Source organism: Setaria italica, chromosome III (assembly GCF_000263155.2).
Source record: "Setaria italica strain Yugu1 chromosome III, Setaria_italica_v2.0, whole genome shotgun sequence".
Taxonomy (NCBI): Eukaryota; Viridiplantae; Streptophyta; class Magnoliopsida; order Poales; family Poaceae; genus Setaria; species Setaria italica.
The window spans coordinates 44,501,113-44,528,250 of NC_028452.1; the positions used below are offsets into that span (position 1 = coordinate 44,501,113).

General features: G+C 43.9%; 3 protein-coding genes and 1 non-coding gene across 8 annotated transcripts; 2 read left to right on the top strand and 2 right to left on the bottom strand.

Moving 5' to 3' along the window:
* The first annotated feature begins 311 nt into the window (after positions 1 to 311).
* On the top strand, positions 312 to 5,045 carry LOC101771456 (bifunctional 3-dehydroquinate dehydratase/shikimate dehydrogenase, chloroplastic). Of its 3 annotated transcripts, none has more exons than XR_001163720.2 (11): positions 312 to 601; positions 834 to 939; positions 1,297 to 1,515; positions 2,287 to 2,642; positions 2,768 to 2,831; positions 2,924 to 3,029; positions 3,117 to 3,251; positions 3,697 to 3,845; positions 3,937 to 4,099; positions 4,200 to 4,305; positions 4,710 to 5,045. XR_001163720.2 is itself a non-coding variant. In XM_004962799.3 (11 exons), the coding sequence occupies exons 1-10, from the start codon at positions 351 to 353 to the stop codon at positions 4,241 to 4,243; spliced, it is 1,593 nt and encodes a 530-aa protein (XP_004962856.2). In that variant the 5' UTR covers positions 312 to 350; the 3' UTR covers positions 4,244 to 4,247; positions 4,710 to 5,045. The 3 variants fall into 3 exon arrangements, 2 of the variants coding, with proteins under 2 accessions (XP_004962856.2, XP_004962855.1); XM_004962799.3 differs by having other exon boundaries at positions 4,200 to 4,247; XM_004962798.2 differs by lacking the exon at positions 4,200 to 4,305.
* Positions 5,046 to 5,928: 883 nt separating this feature from the next.
* TRNAP-AGG lies at positions 5,929 to 6,000 on the bottom strand. The gene has a single exon. It is a non-coding gene; the product is annotated as a tRNA-Pro (tRNA).
* Positions 6,001 to 6,208: 208 nt separating this feature from the next.
* Positions 6,209 to 9,962, top strand: LOC101772121 (mitochondrial substrate carrier family protein ucpB). Of its 3 annotated transcripts, XM_022825625.1 has the most exons (9): positions 6,210 to 6,765; positions 7,541 to 7,636; positions 7,718 to 7,779; positions 7,869 to 8,105; positions 8,186 to 8,350; positions 8,452 to 8,501; positions 8,584 to 8,716; positions 8,954 to 8,991; positions 9,580 to 9,878. In XM_022825625.1, the coding sequence occupies exons 3-9, from the start codon at positions 7,741 to 7,743 to the stop codon at positions 9,674 to 9,676; spliced, it is 759 nt and encodes a 252-aa protein (XP_022681360.1). In that variant the 5' UTR covers positions 6,210 to 6,765; positions 7,541 to 7,636; positions 7,718 to 7,740; the 3' UTR covers positions 9,677 to 9,878. The 3 variants fall into 3 exon arrangements, with proteins under 3 accessions (XP_004962857.1, XP_022681360.1, XP_004962858.1); XM_004962800.3 differs by lacking the exon at positions 7,541 to 7,636 and having other exon boundaries at positions 6,209 to 6,765; positions 9,580 to 9,962; XM_004962801.4 differs by lacking the exon at positions 7,541 to 7,636 and having other exon boundaries at positions 6,211 to 6,765; positions 7,690 to 7,779.
* A 1,385-nt stretch (positions 9,963 to 11,347) lies between these two features.
* Positions 11,348 to 15,582, bottom strand: LOC101773070 (phenylalanine--tRNA ligase, chloroplastic/mitochondrial). Its single transcript, XM_004962804.4, has 10 exons — positions 15,247 to 15,582; positions 14,562 to 14,755; positions 13,964 to 14,170; positions 13,781 to 13,898; positions 13,612 to 13,688; positions 13,323 to 13,502; positions 12,650 to 12,694; positions 12,434 to 12,538; positions 11,762 to 11,875; positions 11,348 to 11,679 (listed from the first exon to the last, which is right to left on the bottom strand). Exons 1-10 carry the CDS (start codon positions 15,533 to 15,535, stop codon positions 11,629 to 11,631), a joined length of 1,380 nt encoding a protein of 459 aa, XP_004962861.1. The 5' UTR covers positions 15,536 to 15,582; the 3' UTR covers positions 11,348 to 11,628.
* Between the last annotated feature and the right edge of the window lie 11,556 nt (positions 15,583 to 27,138).

Below are 27,138 nucleotides of genomic sequence, written 5' to 3' on the forward strand. Positions count from 1 at the left end.
TAGTACGCTTCAACAATTTTTTAGTAGAATACTGAGCAAAGGTAGGTATCATGCTCCTCAGATTATGAGTCACGGTTAGTGAATGATGCCATACTACGAAGGCCTTCATCAACTCATCCCAATTCTGACCAGCTACAAGGAGTAGAGTAGAATCCTATGGAAGCGCTAATTGGACCAGAGAATAGGGAGACAACTTTCCTCCAAGCCCACATTCCCCAACCAAATAAAAACCCAGGGTAGTGCATGGCGGCAGACACCTAAGCCGTCGTCGATTAGCCTCCACCAACTTCGGGGGAGGTGCAGTTTGCCCCCCCCCCCCACCCCCCCCACCCTCCCCGCCTCCCCCCGTGATGGCCACGGCGATGTCGGTGTCGGCGGTGTCCCCGGCCGCCGCCGCCGTTGCGCGGCCGCGGACGCTCGTCTGCGTGCCGGCGATGGCGCGGGCGCCGCGCGAGATGGTGGCGGAGCTGGCCACCGCCGCCGCGCTCGGCGCCGACGTCGCGGAGCTCCGCCTCGACCGCCTCGCCGGGTTCGCGCCGCGCAGGGACCTGCCCGTCATCCTCGCCGAGCCGCGCCCGCTCCCCGCGCTCGTCACCTACAGGTGGGTCCCGCTCCCCCCGGCATTTTGGGATTTCGATGCAATTGGGTTCGATTGGGGAATCGTGGGGTTTCAGAGGCTTTCTTCTTGGCTTAGTGTAATCGGGTTGCGCAAAGATGGTGTTTTTACCTGATTGCAACCTTAAGACGAGCATTTCGATGATCTTGTACCAACATTTCAATGTTTGGAGCGTTACTAAGCGATGTTGCTTGATTTAATGATTTTGATTGCACAGACCCAAGTGGGAAGGTGGCGAATACGAAGGTGATGATGAGCCACGGTTCGAGGCGCTTATGCTGGCAATGGAGCTGGGAGCTGAATACGTTGATATTGAGCTCAAGGTTTCCTCTTCCCTCCATCCATTTCATTTGATGAGGCACTGAATAACTAGTGACTAGGCTACTCCGCAGAAATAGTTTGCAAAGGAATTATCTTTATCTGATGTTTCCGTAAGCTTAAAGAAATGACTAATACAATCTAGTGTACTCGTGCCTTTGTATGCTACTGCTACAAAGTATAATACTAGTTAATTAGATATCATAGAATTGGATCACATTTATGTGCAATTTAGTCTCATACCTGAAGCTAAAAAAAGCAATAAGATAAACCCTTTCTGAACTCTAAAGTTGTGATCAATCATTAATTTGATTATCATGTTTCAGTATTTATGCTATGAGGTCTGTCTTCTTAACCCACAGGTTGCCGACAAATTTATGAGACTTCTGTCTGGGAAGAAACCTGAAAATTGTAAGCTCATTGTTTCATCCCATAACTACGAGAATACTCCATCAGCTGAGGAGCTTGCAAATTTGGTGGCTCAGATAAAAGCAACAGGGGCAGATATAGTGAAAATTGCTACCACTGCCACTGACATTGTTGATGTGGCAAGAATGTTTCAAATACTTGTACATTGCCAAGTGAGTTTACCATCCGAATATTCTCATGTTTTATATGTGCAAGTGTTATTCTATGAAATTTCCTTTTGTGATTACTGTTCAGTCCACCTCACTGTTTTTTATTGCATCTTAGTTTAGGTTTACAAAGATAATGCTGCCCATGTGTAGTCGGCTCTAGTCAGATATAAACTTCTGTTGTCATATTCTAACATTAGTTGTCAAGAAACGTTCATAGCTCTCTTAGGATTCTATTAATTTGAAAGCCTGCTGGTAAATTCAGTCTGTACTAAGTTGTACTAGGATATAAGGTGACTAAACATGAATTATTAGTGGAGAGCTAGACTTGTTGTCCCCAAATTTAAGAACATCAGTGTGGTGCTTTATTTCTGGTGTAAATAGATCTGAGTACAGCTTTTATAAGTGATACTCCCTCCGTTCCAAATTGTAGGTCGTTTTAGCTTTTTTAAATTCATAAATATCATTATGCATCTAGATATAGTGTATGTCTAGGTGCATAATAATATCTATGAACCTAGAAAAGTAAAAATGACCTACAATTTGGAACGGAGGGAGTAGTATATTGTGATCTCATAGCCTTTAACACAACAGCACAAGATGATCCATAAATTTCCTCTTTATAGATGCACTTCTGATGCACATGTATCTGTTGGAGCTCTACCCTTGAGAAATACCTTGCACTATGTGTTCATGCCCATGCTTCATTCGTCAGTTCCTTACTTGCTTTAATATGATTCCAATTTCACATTATCGTTTCTTTCAACAATGAACCAGGAAAAGCAGGTGCCAATCATTGGGCTGGTGATGAATGACAGAGGTTTTATTTCTCGAGTTCTTTGCCCAAAATATGGTGGATACCTTACTTTTGGGTCTCTCGAAAAAGGAAAAGAATCCGCAGCTGCACAACCAACAGTCGCTGACTTGATTAATGTGTACAATATCAGGCAAATAGGCCCAGACACTAAGGTGTTTGGCATTATTGGAAAGCCAGTTGGTCACAGCAAGAGCCCAATTTTGCATAACGAAGCTTTCAGATCTGTGGGGTTCAATGCTGTGTATGTGCCCTTTTTGGTGGATGACTTGGCTAAATTTCTCAACACATACTCTTCACCAGACTTTGCTGGCTTCAGGTAGTTAATTTTAATGTATTTAGCCAAATAATCTGTTGCAATAATTTTTTGTGTTGAGTTATATAGTCTATTCCTTCATATCTGACCAGATCTTTATTCTTTTCATCGAATTAATTGGACTGCAGTTGCACAATTCCCCATAAGGAAGCTGCAGTTAGGTGCTGTGATGAAGTCGATCCTATTGCCAGGGTAATTTGATTTTTATTTCAACTCGTGGTATATAGGTCTGCTGAACCCTTTAGGGCACCCAGAGTAACATTTGGAAGCATAACATTCTTCAGGACATAGGAGCTGTTAATACAATGGTGAGAAGACCTGATGGAAAACTTGTTGGCTACAATACTGATTATGTCGGTGCTATTTCTGCTATCGAGGATGGAATAAGAGGTTTTTCTGCATTCACCTATGCTGTAGTCTTCTTGTATTATTGCTAATCAATACTCAAATCTAATTATCCGATGGGACAATTTGCAGCATCACAAGATCCTTCCACTTCCCCACTGGCTGGAAGGCTTTTCGTTGTTATCGGGGCTGGTGGTGCGGGCAAAGCCCTAGCATATGGTGCAAAAGAGAAGGGAGCAAGAGTTGTAATTGCAAACCGTACTTTTGGTATGCACTTCGGACCTTCTGCTGCACAGATTTTATCATAGATCTGCAGAGATCACATGTTACTCATTTTTTTTCTTGAACAAAACACTCGAAATTATCATATTGAATTTTAAAATTCACTGTGTATTAGAACCATTCCAAATAAATTGTCCAGTGTCTAAAAATCAGCATTCACTGACACCATTTTGTTACAGAGAATACATAGGTTCTAGTTCAATTCTTGTTGCCATGAATCTTTCTGGTTCCAAACTTAATTTCTCCCACTTTTAAGACTCCTGCATGCTTATTTAATGTCTCACATTACGTCTAGAAATATTGACTTGTGTTCTACTAACAGAATATCTTTGTTCTGAAACTTTTCCTGGACACTAATTGTGCTGTTATGGTAAATTCGTAAGTGAGAAATATGTGTGATGTTAAGTCAAAAGTTTATTCAACTTTCCAGCACGTGCTCAAGAACTTGCCAACTTAATTGGTGGGCCTGCATTGACTCTGGCCGATTTGGAAAATTACCATCCGGAGGAAGGGATGATTCTTGCAAATACAACAGCCATTGGAATGCATCCAAATGTCAATGATACTCCTTTATCTAAGGTCTTCAATCTGCCTTCCTTAATTTAGTGCCAATTGCAATGAGTATATTCCTCCTTTCTGTTTCATATATTGACAAATCATAACCTTGCAGCAAGCACTAAAATCATATGCCGTTGTCTTTGATGCGGTCTACACACCAAAAGAGACCAGACTTCTCCGTGAAGCCGCAGAATGTGGAGCCACAGTTGTTAGTGGGCTGGAGATGTTTATAAGACAAGCAATGGGTCAATTTGAGCATTTCACGGGCATGCCAGGTACTTCTTATTTTTTTCGGCCTTTTTTATTATGTTCCATTATTCAAGCGATAGTCATTAGCACATCTTACATCTTTTCTTGTATGATTCGCCGTTACAGCTCCAGATAGGTTGATGCGTGATATTGTTCTGACAAAGACATAGTAAGGTCTGTCCAAGGAGCAACCTTCCCTTCCATCTTAATTTCTACAAGATTGGTTCCAGTTGTATGTAATCTTTTCCTGCTTCGTCCTCAACCTTTAGGAACCACTCTCCTGAATACGGGTGCAGATGTAGGTTTCATCTACTATTTCCCCCTATTGGTTACCAAGATTCAGTGTAGTTAGTGCATTTTTCCAAGATTCCCCAATATGCCTGTTGTTCAGGAAAGAACTGTAGAGTACATACCATACATTATGGCTCAGTATTGCAATGAGTTCTTTTTCCTGTCATCAATGTCAAAGAACCTGTTTAATCTTTGGGTGGGTGCAAGCGGTTCTACCTTTCGTGCTTCAGTTGATCAGCTCCATGCATGTTTATATGAACTTTGCTTGGCCGCAATATGTACAGTTTGTAGAGTTGTACTTATCCCAATTGGCTGCCACTGAATCTCCCTTTTTCTTATTTCCAGTTGACGATGATAAATTCCGAGCAATTACAAGTTCGCTGGACAACCCTAACACCATGAAGCCTCGTCTGTGAGCGATTCATCCATGCTTCTGTGGCCCTTCAATTTTTGTTTATGTTTCCTTCTATATTTGGATTTCAGCAACCGGTTTGCTGGTCAGCCGATGTAAATGAGATGTTTGGACTGAGATATTTTTGTGTGTTATTTGTATCTGCCCAAAAATTGCTTTCCCCAACTGTGCACATCAAAGGAAATTAGGAAGGCTTTTGCAAGGGGTTTTGTAGTAGAAAATCATGAGGCAGTAATGGAAATGAAGTATGGTATGCTCCATTGCTCCCATCAGAATAGCATATAGTTTTCTCATTTATCATAGCGAGATATTCCCGCAGTAAAAGTATCCGGCACTACTCTCCCGCACTAAAAGTATCCGGCACTACTAGCACCGGGACGTCCGATGGGAATTTTTGCATCGGACGTTCCGTTGCAACATCAAAATAAAACATCTATAATATCAAAAATCTATAGTTGCAACATTGGAAACATTGGAAAAAATATGTGAAAAAATGACTACGTCGTTCAACTCCGGGATAGAAAATTCCCGTCGCAATATGAACATCGTGTTTCATGCAACATTTATTGTGAACATGCAAAAATAATAATTGCAATATCGATATCTAACTATTGAAATATACGTTAGCCATCCAATTTTTAAAAATTCCGGACGTGTGTACTGTAGCATTACCGAAAAGTAGGAACATTAGCTTTGGTTGAATGAAAGTCGCAATTTTTTCGTTAGCTGAAACAATCGCATCCCATAAGAAGTGCCATGAGAACATTTATAATGCTGTATCACCTTAAAGTTTGCAGACATGTTCAAATCGAATCCCTATGTGGAAAAAAAAAAAAGAAAACGGCGATGTTGAGAATATACGTTAGCCATCCAATTTTTAAAAATTCCGAACGTGTGTACTGTAGCATTACCGAAAAGTAGGAACATTAGCTTTGGTTGAATGAAAGTCGCAGTTTTTTCGTCAGCTGGAACAATCGCATCTCATAAGAAGTGCCATGAGAACATTTATAAAGTAACATCACCTTAAAACATTAACCTTAAAGTTTGTAGACATGTTCAAATCGAATTCCAATGTGGAAAAAAAACAGAGAAAACGACGATGTTGAGAACCCAAGTGGGGAAAAAAAGGGTGGAGAAAAGGGGACAAAAATAGGGGCATTCCGAGAATTGAACTCGGGACCTCTCGCACCCTAAGCGAGAATCATACCACTAGACCAAATGCCCACTGATGTCAATGCTATCATGGTACTAAATACATTAAAGTTTCCATAGACTACGCGGTAATCCAAATGTTATGGACCTGAAACTTATTTTAGCAACAGATAATAAATCTTACTGCGGTGGTTGGTGCATTGATGTTTTTATAAAGGGAATGTTTGCAAGTTGATTGCTTTTGGATATAATGTTCCCCTGCAGTTTAGACAATCACCTGCTTTTTAAAACATGTTTTGTCAAAACACACACACACACAGAGAATGATTTGACGATGTCATATTCATCAGCAATTAACCACATTGCGAATAATCCCTTCCGCTCCAGGTCTTGTGGAGGAGAAATTTTGCAGGAACAGCAGGAGTTCAAGATCCATCCAATCGCTGTCTTCCTCTTTCCCTTTGCTGTGTCTCCATATCATATTCTCGCAACCGTTTCCTGGCTCGATTTGGTCGCTTGCTTCCAAGTTCCTTCTTGCTCGGTTGCTCCTGTTTCTTGAAGAACTTCCTTTGGCTTCGGTTCTACCCCTCCCACCAAATTCCCAATCCAAGAGCTCCAAAGTCGAATCTTTCTCCTGAGGATCCGCTGCCCCGCCGTCTCCATTCCTGGTTCCCGCCGGCGTTTCTTTTTTCAAGGGGGTCTGAGTAGGAGCCGTGATGCGGCCGGGGTCCGGAGACGCGCGGCAGCCAGCGCCGGCGCCGTGGGCTTACGCGCTGTACCACTTCGGCACCAGCGGCGCCGCCGTCGCCGCCGCTACCGCCGTCACCCACCCTCTCGGTCAGATATCTGCTCTTCGTCTTATTTCGAGTAATTTACTCTTGGATTGCCTTGGTATTAGTATGAAGGGGGAAAACAAACAGCACTTTTTTTTCCTCGAGAGCTGCGTATCATTGTATTAATAGGAGAAGAACGAGTTATACAGAGACCCAAACACACACACTAGAACCTGAAGATCCTAATCACCTTTTACAATTCGGTTGGGAGTAATTCAGAATTTATGTTTAGTTCCACTGCCCACCTTTCCGACTGTTATCTGCTTAGGGAGTTGCCGCTAGTTGAAATGAGGTCGTTGAGAAGTGAGATAATGTTGCAGTAGATAGTAATTGGGAAAATGTGCCTAAATATGACTTAGCTAGGTTTTTCCACAGCATAATCATGGGTTATTTGGTGAAAGAGATTAGGCTTGTTTTATTTTAGACGAAAGCTTTTGTGGATAGCTATTATTTATATGGTGTGGTATGACAGCTTATTCATGGCAGGCTATTTCTTCTAGTTGTGGGAAAAAGTAGGAGTATTTACATTCCATTTAGATAAGTTTGGCCATTCAAACATTTTGTAACGGGTTGACGGCCTTTCCAAGAAGCGACAAATAGTCGCTTTATCTGACTGCAGTAAATAACAGTTGTCCATAAAACAAACAGACACATATGGAGGAAAATATTGTCGAACTAAACATAGAACATTTTAAAGATGGTGCTCAGGAATTTTTCATGACATTCATTCTAAAGAGTTTGTTGTTAAAATTTGACCTGTCCAGCCTATGATTTTTCAGAGATATTTGACAACTGGTACCTGGACCAATACTTGAGGACACAGATCTAATTAACTTGTGTAACAATCAACTGTTCATTGCTATGCTGCCTATTTGGTAACAAGAACATATATCTTGTTTGTCCAGAAAGTAAGTTACTCCTTTTATAGGTCTACTACCACCATTTTCGTACTGCAGATGTTATCAAAGTTAGGCTTCAAATGCAGCTCGCTGGGCAAAGAGGAAACTTAGTCGGAATGGTATTCACAGCACCTACAGGTTTCGTGTTTGTTGCTTGTTATGTTGTTAAATTTTTTTCTTAGTTATATCTGTATTTGAAATATGTTAGGGGACAATATTTACACAACTGGTGGAAAGGGAAGGGCCTCGATCACTCTACCTGGGACTTGCACCAGCATTGACGAGATCTGTTGTCTATGGTGGCCTTCGATTAGGACTGTATGAGCCCTGCAAACATGTCTGCAGTTATGCATTTGCATCAACAAACTTTGCTTTTAAATTTGCATCTGGAGTCATTGCTGGGGCCCTTGCAACTGCTTTAACAAATCCCATGGAGGTTTTAAAGGTATACTGTTTCGATTTGAACTCACTTCAGAAGTGTGACTCTTTTTTTTGTGCTAGATCTGAACTGAGTACATTCTGTAGGTGAGGTTGCAGATGAGTACAAGCAATACCAGTGCAATAGGAGAGATGAGGAAAATTTTAGCACAGGAAGGGCTGAAAGCACTCTGGAAAGGAGTTGGCCCAGCAATGGCACGAGCAGGCTGCCTCACCGCATCACAAATGGCAACCTATGACGAGGCCAAGCAGGTGTCTATTATTTGTGTTGTATATTTGTTATAAAGGAATAAATTTGTTGCTTACTTCCATACATCAGTTCTAAGAGCTTTCTTTATCTGTATTCAATACAGGCCTTAATGAAGTGGACGCCACTCGAAGAAGGTTTTCATTTACATCTCATGTACAGTGAATTCTCTACTTCACATTTTGATGTATATTCTTCGATGAGCTGAATGGATGGCTAATCTTTGTCTACTTGGAAGCTCGAGTTGCATAGCTGGAACAGCTGGTACTCTTGTGACCACACCTGTAGACATGATCAAAACACGGCTAATGCTGCAACGGGAGTCCAAAGGTGTTAGAGTATACAGGAATGGGTTCCATTGTGCTTACCAGGTGTTGATCTTGACCTTTCATTTTGATGTGTTCATATTAGGAATAAACATTGCTAAAAGTTACTTTCCAAAAGTGCCTGATGGTGCTATTGAATTGTTAAGCTACTAATTACTAGTGAGTTATTGCCACAAGATGAGAAGGAGTATTACAACTTAGGAATGTGGAAATGCAATAACTTGAACATCAACAACATTAAGGTCTTCTTCTGATATTTGATTCTGTTTTCTTGGTTTGCAGGTTGTGGTCACAGAGGGCGTAAAATCACTTTATAAAGGGTGAGATCTGCATGACCACATTTATATATAACTTGTTTACTCGTAAGCTTTAAATTTGTTGAGCATGCTATCTTTATTTGTAATTTTTTAGCTTTTAACATCCGAAAAGGTCGGAACATGTTAGCTTTACCAGGATATTTTTAAAAATGAGCTAATTAGAGGTCAATGATTAGGTATAATGCTTTGCTGATCATCAGCAACAGTTTTGTCTTTATTCATAATTGTTCAGAGGTTTATTGTTTATCGAGCTGTATGCATCTTGGTCTATTTCAACCTTGGGTATTGAATGTTTGAAATGCATGGCGTCTTTCATTATTAATAACTAAACTGCTTTGTTGCATGATTTAATTTTAAAAAAAATTGCTGGCAGAGGAAATCTGCCAAGCATGTATTAATAGAGGGTAAAAAAATTACAATAAAGAATAAAATAGAAAAAAAGGCTGTTCAGACATGAGAAACGGCAGAAGCTAGAAGCATCGGAGCACTTGCTATTTCAGCTAATATAGATATTTGATATTCACTTGCATGTTAGTGGATTAGTTCCTCCTTTCATGGTAACGTTCTAACAAGATCTTGTATACTTTTCAGTGGATTTGCCACCTTTGCAAGATTAGGCCCTCAGACAACAATCACCTTCATCGTGTGTGAGAAACTGCGTGAACTTGCAGGAATGACTGCTATCTAATACCGCCTAAAATTGCAAATGTTTTAGTCCAACTTTTGGATAGCATACTCATCCACCGAGATTTCAAAACATTTTTCATTCATTATTCATTACTGAGAAGATAAGCACCCCATGGGGATGTTACAGGATTTGGAAGCCCAAACTCCTTCCAGATTTGTCATACTTCATTCCAAATTTTGAAAGGGTGTGAATTGTACTTAAATCAGTATCGTTCATTGCTGACACTTTTTTCCGTAAGAAATAATTATTTCACAAACAAAGCATATGGATGGAGAGTTTTTCTGTATTTCTAGTGTTCTAGCGAAAATTTGAAGATCTCTAGTGTTTGGAAACAGTTCTCTCTGTGTGACCTTCGCATTCAGATAATGAGTCTTGCATCAGATTGTTCTTCAGAGACCAACAGTGTGCATTCAGATCATGGGATCATTGCGTACGCCGACATACGTGTCAGTGACATTACGTAAAGGTTCACTGTGGATTCACATTGGGAGAATTCTTTTCCTCCCTGTGGCCAGTCAGCATCCAGTACTCTTTTCGCACATAAAGGTTCACTGAAACTGATCTTATCGTACAAACATAAAAAAGAACATCTCATTGAAATAGTTTGGAACACCTGCGGGCCGCATAATTTTAAGATCTGAACATCAGGCAAACTTATGCAGGAAGGTTATTGTGTACAGGCTCAAATATAAACATTTCCTTCGCATAACATCAGATGGATTTAGAATCTCAAGTAACATGAACATTCCAGACTACGGAAACTACATCAATTCTGAGATGTAGCTTTCTGGTTGTTAATGTTCCGCGGTGTGTTGAAACTGTAGAATGGAATTAATAACTATATGTTTGGATGGGAGACAATGTAGGACGGGACGGTCCCGTTTTTCTGGGATGGGATATTCCATTTCATGTTTGGTTGAACGGGATAGGTCCGTCCCAATTTTTTGTTTGGTTGGAGAGATTGCAACAAACGGGATGAGCACCGTTTTCTCCTTCCGTCAGACACCGTTTTTGGGATCCACCTGTCATACTAAGCATCTTCTTCCTCCTGAGGCCACGCCACCCCGCCGCCCCTCCCCCCCAATCCACCCGCCGCCACCCCTGCTCGCCCCCGCCGGCCATGGGGCGCCGCAGCCGTCCCTGCTCCACCCGCGCCGCCGGCCATGGAAGGCCGCAGCGCTGTCAGCCATGGAGGGCCGCAGCGCTGTCGGCCATGGAGGGACGCGGAGATGGGCCCGCGGAGCTCGCCCCTGCCGGCCATGGGACCCGCGGAGCTCGCTCGTCGCCAGCCGTGGAGGACGCCGCGGAGCTCGCTCGCTACCGGCCGTTCACGCTTGCCGTCACAATTCACGCTCGCTCGGAGCTTGCCCCTCTATCAGACGCGGAGACGGAAGGTAACAGCGTGCATGGGGATGACCCCGTCCACCAGTTTTGGTAGGACGGGGATGTCCCGCATCTGGAGGGTATATTACCTCTTAGGGATGTCCACGTCCCACCCGTCCTCAAACCAAACGCGGGACGAAGTGGGATCATCCCGTCCCGTCCCACCTCGTCCCTCGAACCAAACACACTCTAAGACATCTAGCTAGCCATGGTCATCTGATGGCACTCAGATCATCAGATGAAATACGCACATGGACAATGCCAGCAATGGCATGTAATTTTGACTACTGCAAACATAATAGCCATCTTATTGTACACTATCAGCAAAAAAACTGAGACAGGAGCAATGTACAAAGCTTCTTAATCATTATGGCTGCAAGCTATAATGAGTACCAATTTGAGCAGGGGCTTCTTTCTCTCTCCCCTAGACAGAACTGAAGACGTGATCGATACAGATTACAGAAGCAACGGTCCATTTTCTTCATCGATACAAAAATTACCTTTTCAATGGATTTACAAATAAAGAGACAAAAATTAGTTCTTGGTATAACACCTGAACTAGCTCCCTTCTATCTCAACTCGACATTCAATTTATCCTTCACAGCTTCCCTGACATTCAACTGCAGCAGAATTGCAAAAATAATCAGATTCAAAATCAAAGATAGCATCTAAAATCACTCCATGGGAGTTGTCGCATGTTACCTGCAGGTTGTTAATCTCCTCATCTGTGAGTGAACGTTCCATTGACCTATAGGCTATTCTGTAGCAATGACTTGTCATGCCTTTCTTGTTGGTGAAATTATCAATGAGCTTTACCTGCAAACAAAACATTTTTTTTATCTCACAACATCTGAAGAACCTCTACATTCCATTGTATGACCAGCTACTAATTGTGGATTAGATGCACAAATTAGGCTCCTAATATTCACCACATGGATACTTCATACTAGTGTTTCACAATACAGAGACCAACAGACCTTATCATGCCTCAAAAAGCGTTTTCCTATGCGTGTGCATGTATGTGGACACTGAAAGGAGTTGGTTTATCAAAGTGTACTGGAACTATAACAGAACTAGCAAACAGAGCTGCAGTAATTGCCAGCAGAAGTACATGACAACGGCAACAAGCTTTAAAGATCAGAAGGTTATACTTTCACCTAATCTGAGGCTTCATCGAAACTGAAATGATCTAATTAATGTTTCCAAAAATGATCTAATTAATCCTTAATACTTATGCAAATGTTTGATCCCATTTATGACACGAAATTACAACATGAAAAGTGAAGGGTCCCACAAACTCAAAATACTAAGCTAAGTCATGTGCTTGACGTAAGTTCCATCATAATAGATGCATCAAAAGCACTGATCTCATACCTCCTCTACAAGATCTCCAGCAATTCCTCTGACAACTTCACATAAGTTGTTCTCCGTAAATGCATCATTGATCCAGAAACTCATATCCTTGTAACATGGTGGAAACTATAGAAAGAACAAAACAGTTAGCCAGCATAAATTGGCACCAAGATGAAAATTATTTTCTCAACAAATGACATGTAGATTAAACAAGAAACAAAAACGTAGTGATTGTACCTTTGAAAATGCCTTGAACTTGACACCAAGCTTGCCTTCTGAGAACTGGGTAACAAGAACTTCTTAGAAACTAAAGTAGATGAGAATGAATATAAACAAAGATGGACATGACCCCTTATCAATCCTGCGTTACGTCGACGTATTGCATAACTTAATTATATAAAATAGATCGTATTACATAACTATTTGGCGCAATCACAGATTGAATCCAGCAGTGCATCTTTGAGCATTGCCAAAACCAAGTTTATCTATTATCATTTGTTAACTGAATAGGAACCAGAAGATTCCTTAATAAAAAATCAATAATTGCTACCAGCACTTAAAATCAATGCAAGGGAGTTTTCATTTAACTGAGAATTAGAGCTCTCAAACCCTAAATCATACTACCTCTGATCAGTTAAACTTGATGTTCAGACAATGAAGACAACTAGGAAACAAGTAGCTACGGTCTGAAACATCAAGTAAACTTGACTGGAGGGAGTGATTTATAATCCTCGAAAATTATAGTAAAAAAAGAAGGGCGCCAGAAAGAGTGAGTTTTTCAGAAAAGTAATTTAGATTGAGCAGATGTTGTAGCATTATCGAAAAGGGTAAATAGGGCACTGTAAGGCAACACAAAATATAACTACACAAGTAGTTAGGTAGTAACCAATAGTAACTATAGTAGCAATACCTGGGACGTGAACCGTTTATCATTTGACCAGAAGAGCCGTATATCTGGAATGTCAAAAAGGACCATTGCAAGGCGTTCTAATCCCAGTCCAAAGGCCCATGCCACATGGTCTGTCCTGCCATTTCTTTTCAAAATTTCCTGCTCGGTGACTCCACATCCCAAAACTTCCAACCAGTCATCCTTACAAGATGAGAAAGTTAATCAGAGACCCATCATATCAACATAGGTTGTGCAGCATGTTTTACTTGTACTTGACCCTCAAAATACTTAAATAAACCCATTGTAATACCTGAAAATATATTTCAAGCTCAAAGGATGGGTTGGTGAATGGGAAGTAAGTATCAACCCATCGCATCTGGACATCACCTGCAGACATGTTTGTCTATATTATTTAGCTGGAATGTGGATCTATTTGATTATATCTTTCAATAACAAGGAATAAGATTTAAGTGATTTACCAAAAAGATGTCTAGCCAGGCCTTCCAGCGTTTTCTTGAGGTCTGCAGCTGCATATGCTGTCCCGTCCATGTCAGAACCTAACCAGTCATCTGGAGAAAAGACACGGAAGCCTTCCATCTGCATGTGCTAAATGATCAGAAACAAAATTCTTGAGAAACATGGGTGGATCTGGCAAAATTTACCTGATGGAAGACTGGATAGTGAGTTGAATCAATAGAATCCCTACGATAAACATCCCCAGTTACAAGAAAGTGTGTATGTCCATCCCTTAGAAGCTCTGCTTGATGAGCACTGGTGTGGCACCTCAAGACAGTTTGACTGTCAACATAGTATGTGTCATTGTAACTCCTGCTTACATGGTCAGCAGGGACCAACACATCATCAAAGTTCTGCAAGAGGCAACACTTCCAGGTCGGAAACAAGCCAACAACCACCAAATTCTATTTTTTCGCTGAAGTTGTTTTGAGTCTGGAAATAGACACATGGCAAATACAGGTACTTGATTCACTATCATAAGGGAAGATCCGAAGATGTCATGAGAGGTAAGGAACAAGCAATTGATTCCATAACAATTCAACTATAGCATTACAATTTTCATTCTTTTCCACTCCAAGTACCTTTTTCTTTTCAAATATTTTCTGTTCTTTTAGTTTCTGGCATAATCTTGTGTGCTTACTTACCATTGCTTGTAGGTTAGGAACTATATGAATATTTATAATATAATTGGCCATTAGCTAAAATTTCAGAATAGCAGTGTAGTTCTAAAGTTCAAACTCATACCTGCTTGACAGAGACAAGAGGGCAAAGGTCATCAAACTTGTCAAACTGCCCAGCAAAGTTCTTGTCGAAGTAATCATAAATAGTGTTCTTCAGAATCCCTAGAGGGTGGTTGTCCCTCCTGTGCAGCTGCAGACCAATCTTCGAAAAGATAGTGTCTGGCACGTTGTTTGTTGGGTCATCCTCCTTCACAACATCTAAAAAGGCCGTCGAAAATGAATCAATTCATGACAGACAAATCACAAGCTATGGTAACTTGACAGATTGTACATTGTGAGACTCAATTAATCAATTGTCATATTCAATTGTAGTACACACCAGTGCAACAACATTCAGGGTCTCACAATGCAATGCACTGCAATGACTTTTGCCGCGATTCCAGTACTGAGAGGCTACTGAAGAATGCAATCAACCATTCAGGGATTTGAACCCAAAGCCTACCAATTCATACTACAGGCTACAGCAACAATGCTTGACATTTCAATATCGCCGACTCTCCCCACCTATGAATGAAGCCTCCCAAAACGTTAATAACCACAATTGCCCAAATTTAACATTCCTAATAATGTTAAGCAAAATGCTACTATCTTTTGTACAGTGCAATCAAGCCCCAAAACCCAGAGTGAACCCTTCATCCCAAGATCCCGCCTTTGCATCCCACCTCGAGACCCCGAGTCCCCCCACTCACCGTCGCGCGCGATCTTGACGCCGCCCACCTCGACGGCCGACGCTGCCGCGGCCGCGGACGTCCGGAGCCCCCTCGCTCCGGCCGGCGCCGGCGCCGGCGCGGCGGGGAAGAAGCGGGCGAGGAGGAGGCGGTTGGGCCGTCTTGAGGAGAAGAGGGGGCGGCTGGAAGAGGACGAAGAGGACGAGATGGCGGCGGCGGCGGCGGCTGGGGAAGCCATGGGAAGCGTGGCCATGGCGCGAACACGCGCGCGGAGGAGGCAGCAACGCGCGGTTCGGATAAGCGGGCGCATGGCTGGCCTGCGGCGGAGCCTTGTGGGCTGGAGGAGGAGAGTGAAAGCGAACGGGGGGAGAAGGCGACGACCGGAGGGGTTAAGGGTAGAAGAAGAAAGCGTGGTTAAAAGAGATAATGGTGGCGCAAAATGATGATTTATATGAGCAAATAGTGAAAATGGGTCCTGATTTCTTACATCATTTGCACTCTTTTTATAAGCAGCTGGGCAGTATCTAGATTTTTTAATCTATGATCGGTAAATAAATGGTACAGTAATAATTCTCGTTGGGAGATCTTTTTCCTATAGGATTGGAGTCAAGTGCTCAGAGCAAGCGCTAACGCTCTCACCGGATTTAAAACAAGGGTAGAAAATACACTTTCAATCTCATTTAGAATGTTAAAACACATTTTTGTGTTTTTTTAGAGGAAACGTTTATGTGTAGGGGCCTACCACTACCAAATAGTTGTCTTTAGTAACTGCCACCCAATTCCTCCGCAAGTATCATTTCAACAGTTTGGTGGAAATCTGCCATATTCGGCCCAATCACCATATATGAGATACAAAGTCCAGCAAATCAAGTTTAGCCCAGCAAAGCCCACGAGCCCAAAGCTTGCTTTGATGTGAGCTTCGGTTCTTCCTCAGGATCCGCGCCAATCCTAACTTGCTTTGATGTGAGCTTCCATATGTAGGCTTCCGGTATTCGAGATTTGTGCACATTACCTCAACCGTCGGATGTTGTGCTTAATCTCCTTCAACCCTATGCCGCCGACGTCGCCTTCCATGCCCCATGCGCCGCCGGGCACCTTCCTCCTGCGCGCCGCGGCCGCGCCGCTTCCTGCTCTGCGTGCCGCCGACGGCCCCGCCCCCGCAGCTCGCCGTCGCCGGCCCCGAGCACGCACGCACCACCCCCGGCCCCGCGCGCCGCTGCCCCTGCCGCTCGCGGACTGCCCCGCGCGCCGCCTGCCGCACGGGCGCGCTGGCCGCGCCGTCGCCGACCCCGCGGGCGAGCTGACTGCGCTCGCCGTCGCCGTCGCCGGCCCCGTGGGCGCCCTGGCCACGCATCGCCCGTCCGCCACCGCTGCCATCGACGGGACGCACCGCCCTTGCAGCTGCCGGCATCGGGGAAGAGGACAAAAAAAATAGCATCTCGAAAATGTTGAACTGTATTTTGTAAAATGTTGAATTCATTCTTTTCATACGTTGAAACAAGCTATGGAAAATGTTGAAAATGTTGATCTATTTCTTAGAAAAAATGTTGAATGTAATCTTTGAAATGTTGAATTTATTTATCTATAAATTGAATTTATTAGTTGGGCTTATGGGCTTTACAGTCATGTTGCTTATCCAGCACACGAAGCTACGTAGGAGCTCCAGGATCTGTACTTCCAAATGCAGGAGCTTTGAAGAAAGACCAATATACTTCCTGTGTTGGATACTCCACCTTGAGAGGCTGGGTTGAATTTAGAGTGACTCGCTCACAGCTCCATGGTCTTCTTCTCGGTAAGCTCGGTACTTGAAGGCATCAAGCACATAGTAGCCTCTGTACATGACACCTTGTAGAACCTTGAGCTGGTCTAGCATGGCCTGGTTCCTGATCTGCCGTCCCTCTGCTTCCTCGATGATGTTGCAGACCCGCAATAGTTTGCAGTGTATGTTCTCATCAGAGCTCAGAGGTGAGGGATGCTACCTACTTGAAGAGATTCTCGATGAAGAAAGATACAGATCGATTGGCGATTTCACCCAAAAATGCAGAGAGGGCGGCCTCCATCTCATAATCGACCAATGGATCTCACACATAGGAAGTTTGGCAGCAGTGAGATAACGTGCTGCGTGTAATATGAGCCCTCCTAGTCCTAATCACATCGCATTGACAAAGTTGATGCCTTAGTCTGTACACGATCAGTGCTCTACTGCTCTTGTTTTACAAGCCAATTTGAAAAGCATGTCTCTCTAAGTCTCTTATCTCTGTGGAATCTAAGACCTCCAGACGTTCTTGGCCAATAAGAGGGAGACATGCATCAAGAGACTACAACAAGGAATCTTTCCCTTGAAAGAACGGCACTAGTTCTGATATTTTTTAGGATGTTGTGCTAATCTTAAGAAGAAGAGAAAATTTGTTCAGGTAGGAAAGCAAAAGAGAGAAGCGATCCAGAGTGCTGGTGGTGGTGGTCAAGAACAGCTACACAGAAGTGTCCATGTTTTTTGTTGAAAGTTGAAACAGCCACCGTTGTCAATCTGTTTAACAGTATTCTGAGCAACGTTGTAGATATCTAAAACAAGTAAAAGAGAACTTGGGGAGTACTATGAAGTGGTGTCAGTGATCACTTTACCATTCGTAACAGAAGCGGCAAGTCCTGATGTTATGAACTGTAACGATAACAGCTATCAATACTGCTTAACTGTAGTTCGACCATACTGATAAAAAGAATGTAGTTTTGCGATTCAAAATGGCAACAAAAGTAGTTTTGTGAATTGAGTCTTAATAACATAATTCTACGATGCAAAAGATCGAATAAAGTTTAGTTTTTTTAAATAAGTTTGTAAAATTTACTCATTTTGGTAAAGAAAGACGAAGGACATATACCACTCATGAATATGTAAGGATGGAAAATGGGTAGAAAATATCCATATTAACCAATTATGTATTTGGATAAATGCAAATGTACTAAAAAAAGGTTCATATTCGATTGACAAATGGATATATAAAACTATTTCATTTCTCAAATATGTATAAATCAAAATTTGTTTTCTCAATTGTTGATATCTCTAGCTGTATCAGTAGAAATACTTTTCTAAAATATAAACACAAGTAAAATAAAGTTATACTACTCTCTTTTATCACAAATATAGGTAGTCTTATGTTTATTCTAAGTCAAATTTTTTAAAGTTTAACCATTAGTAGCTAAAATACAAATAGTTAGCAACACAAGGTTGGCGCAATTAAATTAATCGTGAAAAGTTATTTCATAATATAAAACATCATTGATTTAAAACAATATATTTCTAAGGAATTGGAAGTCAAAGTCTCACCATGTTGGTATTATAAATCCATCGAGAAGCTCTCCAAATCTGCTTAAGGTTCGCATCATTGGAGAGGAAGCAGAAAGGGCGGTAGATAAGTAACCTAACCATGCTGGAGCAGCTCAAGGTTCTGCAAGAAGCATGTACCTTAAATTGCTAAGTGCTCACTTAATATCGTAATTTGTTTCGAACATATTTGTTTCCACAACTCTACGCGAAAACTAAAAGGAAAAAGAAAACAGTGCGGGAGGCATTCCACAATAACAACTGGATCAGAGATCTACAACACACAACAGGCTTTACAAACATCCTCTTGAATGAATTCGTAACCCTATGACCTCTGATCCAACAGTACCAGCTAAATTTGAGCTAGGAGGACGAAATCACATGGAAATTCACCGAGGGCGGTCAGTACACCACAGCTTCAGCATACAAGGCTCAACTCCTAGGTAGCGTCAAGATGCCTACCCTTGCAACAGTGTGGCAAGCCTGGGCACCGGCAAAATACAAAGTTTTTGCCTGGCTGATTCTCCAAAATAGGGTCTAGACTTCGGACAGACTAGCAAAATGGGGCTGGGACCACACCCCTACTTGCACCCTATGCTGCTGCACGATGGAGACTGCGCATCACCTCCTTGCCGAATGCAGATATACAAAACAAATCTGGAAGCTCGTAGCCCAATGGCTATCGCAGGGAAGCCTACAACCGGATCAATGGAAGCACAGTACAAGGGCCATCGATTGGTGGATCAATATCACATCAACACCAGGGATCCCACATAAAGCGTGCAGAAGCCTAACCCTCCTGATTATGTGGGAGATATGGAATGAACGAAACTCCCGAATCTTCCGCCACCAGGGTTCCCCGACGACATCACTAATGGCAAAAATCAAATCCACAGCTAATATGTGGCTAGCAGCGGGAGCGAGAGGCCTAGTGGCCCTTCTACCGTAAACACGTCTCTCTGGATGCCCCATCGTCGTTTTTCCTTTTCTTTTCTTTTCCGTCTTTTGCCGATCCGCCGGTTGTAACTCCCCTATATCAATGAAATAGGCACACTCTCGTACCCTTTCCGTTCAAAAAACATATTTGTTTCTTTCAGGCATCATGCATGATCGATCGTATCCAATGTAAGGCTTCATGTGCTACGATTACCATCGTGCTTGGAACGTTTTGATGAGTTGAATAAAATTTGCAAATCATGGGCTGGGTTGTTTTTCTCTCTCTCTCTCCCCATATCTTACTCTCAAGAGTCAAGACTTGTCCTCGCCCTGACCACCGGATCATAACATTTTCAGTTTTCACAATCTGAGTGACACGATTAGAGGACACGAGGGCACTTCATATATATCATGGACTCCTACCTCTTTAATTTCCTCACTTGTGCCAATTTTCTTTGTGAGATCCAGTGATCCATTCTAGATGGAGTTCGCCATCATATCTCTGCGTTTTGGGGTGAAATCGCCCATCAATCCATATATCTTTCATCGTCAAGAAGCTCTCCAAGGAGGCGGCCGGCCTCCCTGCCCTCCGATGAGCACCTGCGCCGCAAGCTGCTGCGGGTTCGCATCATCGTTGAGGAAGCAGAAGGGCGGTAGATCAGGAACCAAGCCATGCTAACTAGATCAGCTCAAGCTTCTGCAAGCGGGCATGCACAGAGGCTACTACGTGCTGGACAGCTTCAGGTACCAAGCTTACCAAGATGACGGCAAGGATGATGATCATGGAGCTGTGAGTCACTCTTTTGCCCTCTCTAACTGCAATCCTGCCAAACGTATTCAGTTGCGTAGGGGACCAAGTTGCAAAAGAGATGAAAAAGAGCTACATCAAGCGTCTCGCTATCTATCTAGAGGTAATCATCACTGATGCAAGTGAGTTGGTCATGTTCCTAAATGGTTGCCCTCCACTGTATCGCCGACCATACGACACCTACATGGTCTTGGAAATCGAACACATCATCAACTTTTTGATGCAAAAGGGGTGCCCTGGCACAGGAGATTTGGGTGTACTACCAATTGTTGGTCCAGCGAAAGCCGGTAAGAGCACCCTTATTGAGCATGTTTGCAACAATGAAAGGGTACGCGCATCCTTTTCTCGGGTTGTCTCCTTCACACAAGTCGATCTTGATGAGGGGCTTACTAAGATAAGAGATTGTGGCACAATAAAGCATCAAAATCTAGCCTCATACCAAGATGAAAGGGTTTTGATAATTGTTGAGGTAAATGGAGATATCCGTGAGGATATATATATGGAGAGCTCTATATTCAGCATCCAAAGGGTACGCCGCAAATGGTGGAAAGATCATACTCTGTAGCCGGTCCGACAAGATTACAAGATTTGGAACAGCACGAACTTTGAAGGTAGAGTTTCTGACTCAAGAAGCGTATTGGTATTTCTTCAAAGCTCTTGCGTTTGGAAGCGTGGATTCAGAGGAAGAGCCGAAGCTTGAGTCGAAAGACTGAGTGGTTCTTTCATATCCGCCAACATTATGGCAAGCATGCTAAGAGCTAATTTCAATGCAAAGTTCTGGCGCATGGATGGCTTTGTCGTGCGCCAAAGAAGTCAGCCAGAGATACCACTTCATATTTGGAGCACACCCTGTTAGTCCTCTGCAAAATAGAAAACTAGTTCAAAGATTAAATGGATCAGATGATTATTGTTTGTTTTTAATGACTATCAGATAGTTTCTGCTCAGGATGAAGCTCCGACGGTAAGGTTTCAAGATGTTTTGTTAGGGAGTGTTGAGCCTCATATGGGAAATTTGATGTCATGGCGTGGAGGTCTTCCATACCACCACATTACAGTTACATTTTTAGCTGTGAGATACATAAGGCGCCTAAGATGAATGTTCAGAAGAAGCACATTCTTAAGCGCCATCGCTGATTTCGCTCGTGTATATGTGTGAGAGAGGTATACAACGTGTGGTTTTGTACCTATATATTTCGATATGTATTGTACATAAGATATGTCTAAACGTGATGTCTATTGTGTGAGAGAGATATATCATATCTCTAAGCAGATTTGTTTTCTCAAATACATATATCCTTAATATCCTAGCTTGATAAATAGAAATACTTTTTCTAAAATATATGTAAATCAAAGTTACAGTAATGTCTCCATCACAAATATATACGAGTACTTCCTCCATTTCAAAATGTAGGTCGTTTTGGATTTTATAGATATATAAATTTTGTTACGTACCTATTTAGAGTTATGTCTGGATACATAGTTAAATCTATGTACCTAGAAAAGCTAAAACGACCTGATACTTCTTTTATTGGAGGTGTACTTAATACTGTTCTTTCACCTAATAATTCTTTGGACTACGCACATGAACTATGCTTTCGTAAAGCAACATGTGTGCAAGACTGATCAATTATATATAATAGCTTGCTTCTCGTGTCTCTGAATGACTCCTTGAACAAGAACGTCCGCGGGCTGCACATCCTCATGCTATGTTTTTAATATGCAACTTATAACACGCTCTTCGAGTCGCTTCCCTATAGCAGAAGTGAAGCACATAAATATCTCTCCCATATGGCTAACAATAATATACAAATATATTTCACATACAACTATATTAGCTTAATTAATTTGTGTCTAAATTATGATTATTAGTGGAATTCAAGGATCCAAACGGGAGCTTATGTGCAAATCCAGTGATAAAAGGCGACAAGTGGTCAGCGACGAAGTGGATGCACGTTCATGAGTACAAATAGTATATATGAGAAAACACATACCTGAGGTACGACTCAATTTTGCTAAGATTGCTGTTGAAGTCACTTATAGTCAAATATCCCTGGTCGACTCTCTGAAGATACATTGCAAATCTATTGAAATTTCTTTCCAACTCCTTGCAGGACAATGCATGGGTTCATGTTTGCAGACATTTTAACAAATTTTTAGGGCTTCAATTTTCCATAGAGGAGAGGATAGTTTACACAGTTTCTCTTTGTAGCTTTTACCAAGCCAGGCTTCGTCTTTGGTATATGTATATGTTAGGCTTTAGGAACCTGATCATTCCGAGGAGATGGACGTTTGGGTGTAGAAACCGGCGTCGTTACCCATATTCAAATCAAGATAGGATGTCTGGTATCTATGGTGAAATTTAAATAGCTATTTTTTGGGTGTTGCTAGACATAATTTCGAGTGTGTTAGCCCAAACTGAAAATAGGATCACTGGAGGATCGCATGAAAGCATCGTTATTAAGCTTGGGATCTGAATGAACGTACGTGCACATCCAGTAGATTGCTGCAGCAGAGTTTCTGTAACTGCTGAGACGGATGCAAACACCGTTGAAACTCCTGACGAGCCCGTGGAGCGAATCCAGATTGGGAAAGCTATATCGCACCCAAGCACTTTTCATTTCCCACACACCCTAATTTTTCTCTCACACAGCTTTCCTCTTCTTTCTTCAAATCTAGTGAGGTCATGTGAGCTTTTCAAGGTTGGGGGTTTTGGGGTACCTGAGGAATCTTCGGGCGGTAGGTGTAACGTACCGTTTTTTCGAGCATTTAAAAATATGTACTTTTTAAATTTTTTCTTAAATTCTAACATAATCCCTTTCTCCGGAATATTCAAAACTAATTTTACAAATCAAACCATGCATTAAATCCATATGTGTGATGCATTTGCTTGCTTTAGAAATCTATCCCAAACCTATACCTCAAACCCTAGGAATAATTTTCTAAGATTAATATTCAGACTTTTTTGAATATTAATTTCCAAATCAAACTCCTATGGAATTCTAACCAATCCTAGTCATACCTAAACCTTTCTAACCCACAGACCCCTTCAAAAGCCCCTCTCTTTGAGTTACTCAATTCTCTAACTCAAATTTTATTTGGATTTGAAATCCAAATTAAATTTCAAACCAAAACTTACTCAAATAAAAAACAAAACCCTAAACTCTCGTTGGACTGCTTCTCCCTCCCCCACCCACACTCACCCCCACACGCGGTCACGCGCGTGATGCTCCGCCCAAGTCTTGGCCCGACCCATCCCAGTCGCCATCTTCCTCCTCTGCCCGCTCCCTTCCCCCCTTCTCTCCATTCCCATGCACGACGCCGCCGTCGACGGCCGCCGAGTCGATCTGCACGCTCCGGCCATCTCCCGCCCCGTCGAGGGAAGCACCACATGTGCCTCGCCAAGCCGCCCCATCTGGCCCAATCTCTCCGCCTCCCTCCGCACCGCGGCAACGCGCCTCCCGCACGCGTGCACCCACGCTGTGCACGGTAACCGCGCGTTCCCGCTCACGACGTCACGCTGCGGCCACCGTCGCCCCAGTGCATCCCCCTCGCCGTTGCCACCTCTGCCACCTCCTCCGCCACGCATCACCTTTGCATACATGAATGCATGTATAAACGTCTGTTGGCTTAATCACATTTAGCTAGAGCAAAATAAGAAGTGTCTTTTTAAACGTGAACATGCAAGCTGTCTGCATGATGCATGCACGTACTTAGCTTGATGGAAGCTATATGGTATGGCTCATTCGCCCCTAAGACTAAGGGGTTGTTTGGGAGCACTTCACTTCAGAAAAACCAACTCCACTCCACCAACTCCACACTTTCCTAGTTCCACTCCAACAACTCCAGAAAAACATGGAGCTGTTGCACGGGTTTGGTTGGTGGCAGTGCTCCAGCTCCAAAAACATGAGCACTTCTTGTGAATAGCCTATTTTACCCTTTGTGACGGACCCACATGTCTGTCTCTCCTCTATCCTCCCCTTCTTTCCTCCTGTACACGAGCCAAATGCAAGCCAAAAGAAAGGGGAAAACTTTCGCTTTGGGAGACTCCAAAATCCAAATCGAGTAGAACTGATTCAAAGCTCTGATGGGGGAACCACGCGCGGTCCACGAGCGGCGTCCGCACCACGGCGCCCTCGGGCGTGCTGCGCATCACGGCCAGGAGGTCCGACGGCCAGCCGCGGACGAGCTCCAGCGCCTCGCTCTTGAGCGCCACCGGGTCCGTGATCTTTGGCCCTGCCAGGAACACCATCAGCAGCAATGCCATGCATGCGTTGTCAACAAGTGATGGGCTGATGGCTATTGCAGGCTTGCGCGGGCGGCGGGCGGCGCGGCGCGCGGGCGGCGCAGCGGGCGGCGGCCGGCTCGTCGGGCAGGCAGCGCGTCGGGGCGCGGCGGGCAGGCGCGTCGGGGCTCGGCGTGCGGGTGGGGCGGCGCGTCGGGCGGCGGCCGGTGGCCGGCGCGCGGGCGGCGGCGGGCCGGCGGGCGGCGGCCGGCCGGCGGGCGGGACGGGGCGGCGGCCGGCGCGCGGGTGGAACAGGCGACGGGAGTTTTTATTTGCGCGAACCGGTACTGTGTAACGAGTGGCAATGGTGGGTAAATACCCACCAACTCCACGAGGAGGTCTGTACAGGGGGTTTTTGGAGCACCTCTTGAGGTACTCCACAAAAAACGTGGATCTACCCCCTGCTCCACCTTTTTTCTTGGAGCCGGAGTTGCTGGAGCTAGACGCGTTTGGCTGCGAAATTTTCGGAGTTGGTGGAGTGGAGCAATTTTTTGTGGAGTGAAGTGCTCCCAAACACCCCCTAAGATGCATTAGCTAAATGGGTTTGCTTCTCGGTTGTGTTATATGTTGAAACAGATGGTTGGGGACCCAGCTGTCATAAGTTTGATTAGTTAAAATACTTTCTCCTGCATGCATGAAGTATGCTCCTGGTAGTTAAAAAGAGGTTCGTAGCTGGTTGTGATTTAATAATTGTGGGGCCCAGCTGTCATCGATATGCATTAATTAGTTAAACAGGTTTGCTTCTGTGTGCACACGTACGCGTTGCATGTGTGAACCGGCTTGGCTCGGTTTGGATACGAGGGCCCAGGCGTCAGAGACGGTAGAGATCGATGCATGCATTAGCTCGACGGCACAGTAGAATTGAACAGGAGTTTTGCTCGCAGCTCGCTGCCTTTTGCGACCATAACATGCAAGAAAACTTAGGGGGTGTTTGGCAGGGAGGGGCTAAATTTTAGCCCCTGTCACATCGGATGTTTGGACACTAATTAGGAGCATTAAACATAGTTTAATTACAAAATTAATTGCACAACCCCTAGGCTAAATCGCGAGACGAATCTATTAAGCCTAATTAGTCCATGATTTGACAATGTGGTGCTACAGTAACCATTCGCTAATGATGGATTAATTAGGCTTAATAGATTCGTCTCGTGATTTAGCCTAGGGGTTCTGCTATTAGTTTTGTAATTAGCTCATATTTAGTCCTTCTAATTAGCATCCGAATGTGTGATGTGACAGGGCTAAAGTTTAGCCCCTGACATCCAAACGCCCCCTTAGTCAGATAAGAAGATAACTACTACGGCCTGCGTCAGGAGCACGCGAACGAATAAACAATTACCGTTAGGGGAGCAGGGATGTTAGCACACAGTAGAGGATACCAGTGTTCTCTGGATAGTTCGAGCTGGTGCACGCATCGGCAGTTAATGTATTTTTAACAGCGCGAGCTTATACCGTGCGTTTGGTTGCAGGGACGAAGTGGGACGGGACGGGACGGGACGATCCCACTTTATCCTGCGTTTGGTTGAGAAACATGTAGAATGGGGACATCCTCAGGAGGGAACATACCCTCCAGATGCGGGACGTCCCTGTCCCACCAAAAGTGGCGGACGGGGTCATCCCCTGTTCATGCGGTTCAGCCGTTGGGCGGCACGGCCGGAGGACAGGCGCCCCCTAGCATGGAGGGGCGCGGAGGAGGCTACCTCGGGCGGCGGCGGGGTGGAGCAGGGGCGGCGGCGGCCGTGGCCCAGGGGTGCGGAGGGGCTACCGTCGGGAACGGAGGGGTGCGGAGGAGCTCCCCGGCGCGGGGCAGCCGTGGCCCAGGGGAGCGGGGTGGAGTAGGGGCGGCGCGGTCGGAAGAACGATAAAGCCAAGGAAGAAAGAAAAATATACGAAAAATATTGAATAGACAATGACAAGTGGGGTCCACTTTTTAGATGACAGGTAGGGTCCATTTACTATGGCTAACGGTGTTAAAATCATCATCCATCCCATTCCCTCGATCCCCCGTACCAAACAAAGAACTGGGACGGACCCATCCCTTTCAACCAAACATAAAATAGGATCGTCCTATCCCAAAAAACGGGGATGGGATGATCCCGTCCCATCTTGTCTCCAAGCCAAACGCACCAACTGTCCAGCCGTAGAACCAACGCGTCTTGGCGTCCTATAAATACCGGACCTGTGCTCCCTTTCACAGTACAACGAAAGAGACGAGCGAGCAGGAGACTGAGAGCTCAAGCTCGAGCTCACTGCTAGCTCCCGCAACTACCCTACCTCTAGCATCCATTCCCCTCCTGCTTGATCTTGCCCAGCTTGACCTGTCGCTGTGTGACTATCCCCTAGCATCAGGTCAGGTCGAAGTGGTGTCCGTCGAGCAAGCTCTCAAGCCCTTAAACCTAGCACGGACCCAACATCCTACTGGTTGTTCTGCGTAAACCATTTTCCAAGGAACTTGACGAGCTCCACCTGCCGTAGGGCCGATTCCCATGATAAAGCTGAGCTCATCGTGCAAGTTTCCTAGCCACCACCCAGCACCAAAATCATATTTAGGGTATGTCCAAAAACCCAGTC

Excerpts from the sequence above, each read along its gene's own strand:
- LOC101772121 (XM_004962800.3), top strand. The coding sequence starts at position 6,645 with ATGCGGCCGGGGTCCGGAGACGCGCGGCAGCCAGCGCCGGCGCCGTGG. Across the intron at positions 8,502-8,583 it reads GGTTTTCATTTACATCTCAT|CTCGAGTTGCATAGCTGGAA; the intron begins GTACAGTGAATT and ends TCTACTTGGAAG. Across the intron at positions 8,992-9,579 it reads GTAAAATCACTTTATAAAGG|TGGATTTGCCACCTTTGCAA; the intron begins GTGAGATCTGCA and ends TATACTTTTCAG.
- LOC101773070 (XM_004962804.4), bottom strand. The coding sequence starts at position 15,535 with ATGCGCCCGCTTATCCGAACCGCGCGTTGCTGCCTCCTCCGCGCGCGT. Across the intron at positions 14,756-15,246 it reads CGTCAAGATCGCGCGCGACG|ATGTTGTGAAGGAGGATGAC; the intron begins GTGAGTGGGGGG and ends CGGCCTTTTTAG. Across the intron at positions 12,695-13,322 it reads ATAAACGGTTCACGTCCCAG|TTCTCAGAAGGCAAGCTTGG; the intron begins GTATTGCTACTA and ends CTTGTTACCCAG.
- LOC101771456 (XM_004962798.2), top strand. The coding sequence starts at position 351 with ATGGCCACGGCGATGTCGGTGTCGGCGGTGTCCCCGGCCGCCGCCGCC. Across the intron at positions 940-1,296 it reads ACGTTGATATTGAGCTCAAG|GTTGCCGACAAATTTATGAG; the intron begins GTTTCCTCTTCC and ends CTTAACCCACAG. Across the intron at positions 3,030-3,116 it reads TATCGAGGATGGAATAAGAG|CATCACAAGATCCTTCCACT; the intron begins GTTTTTCTGCAT and ends GACAATTTGCAG.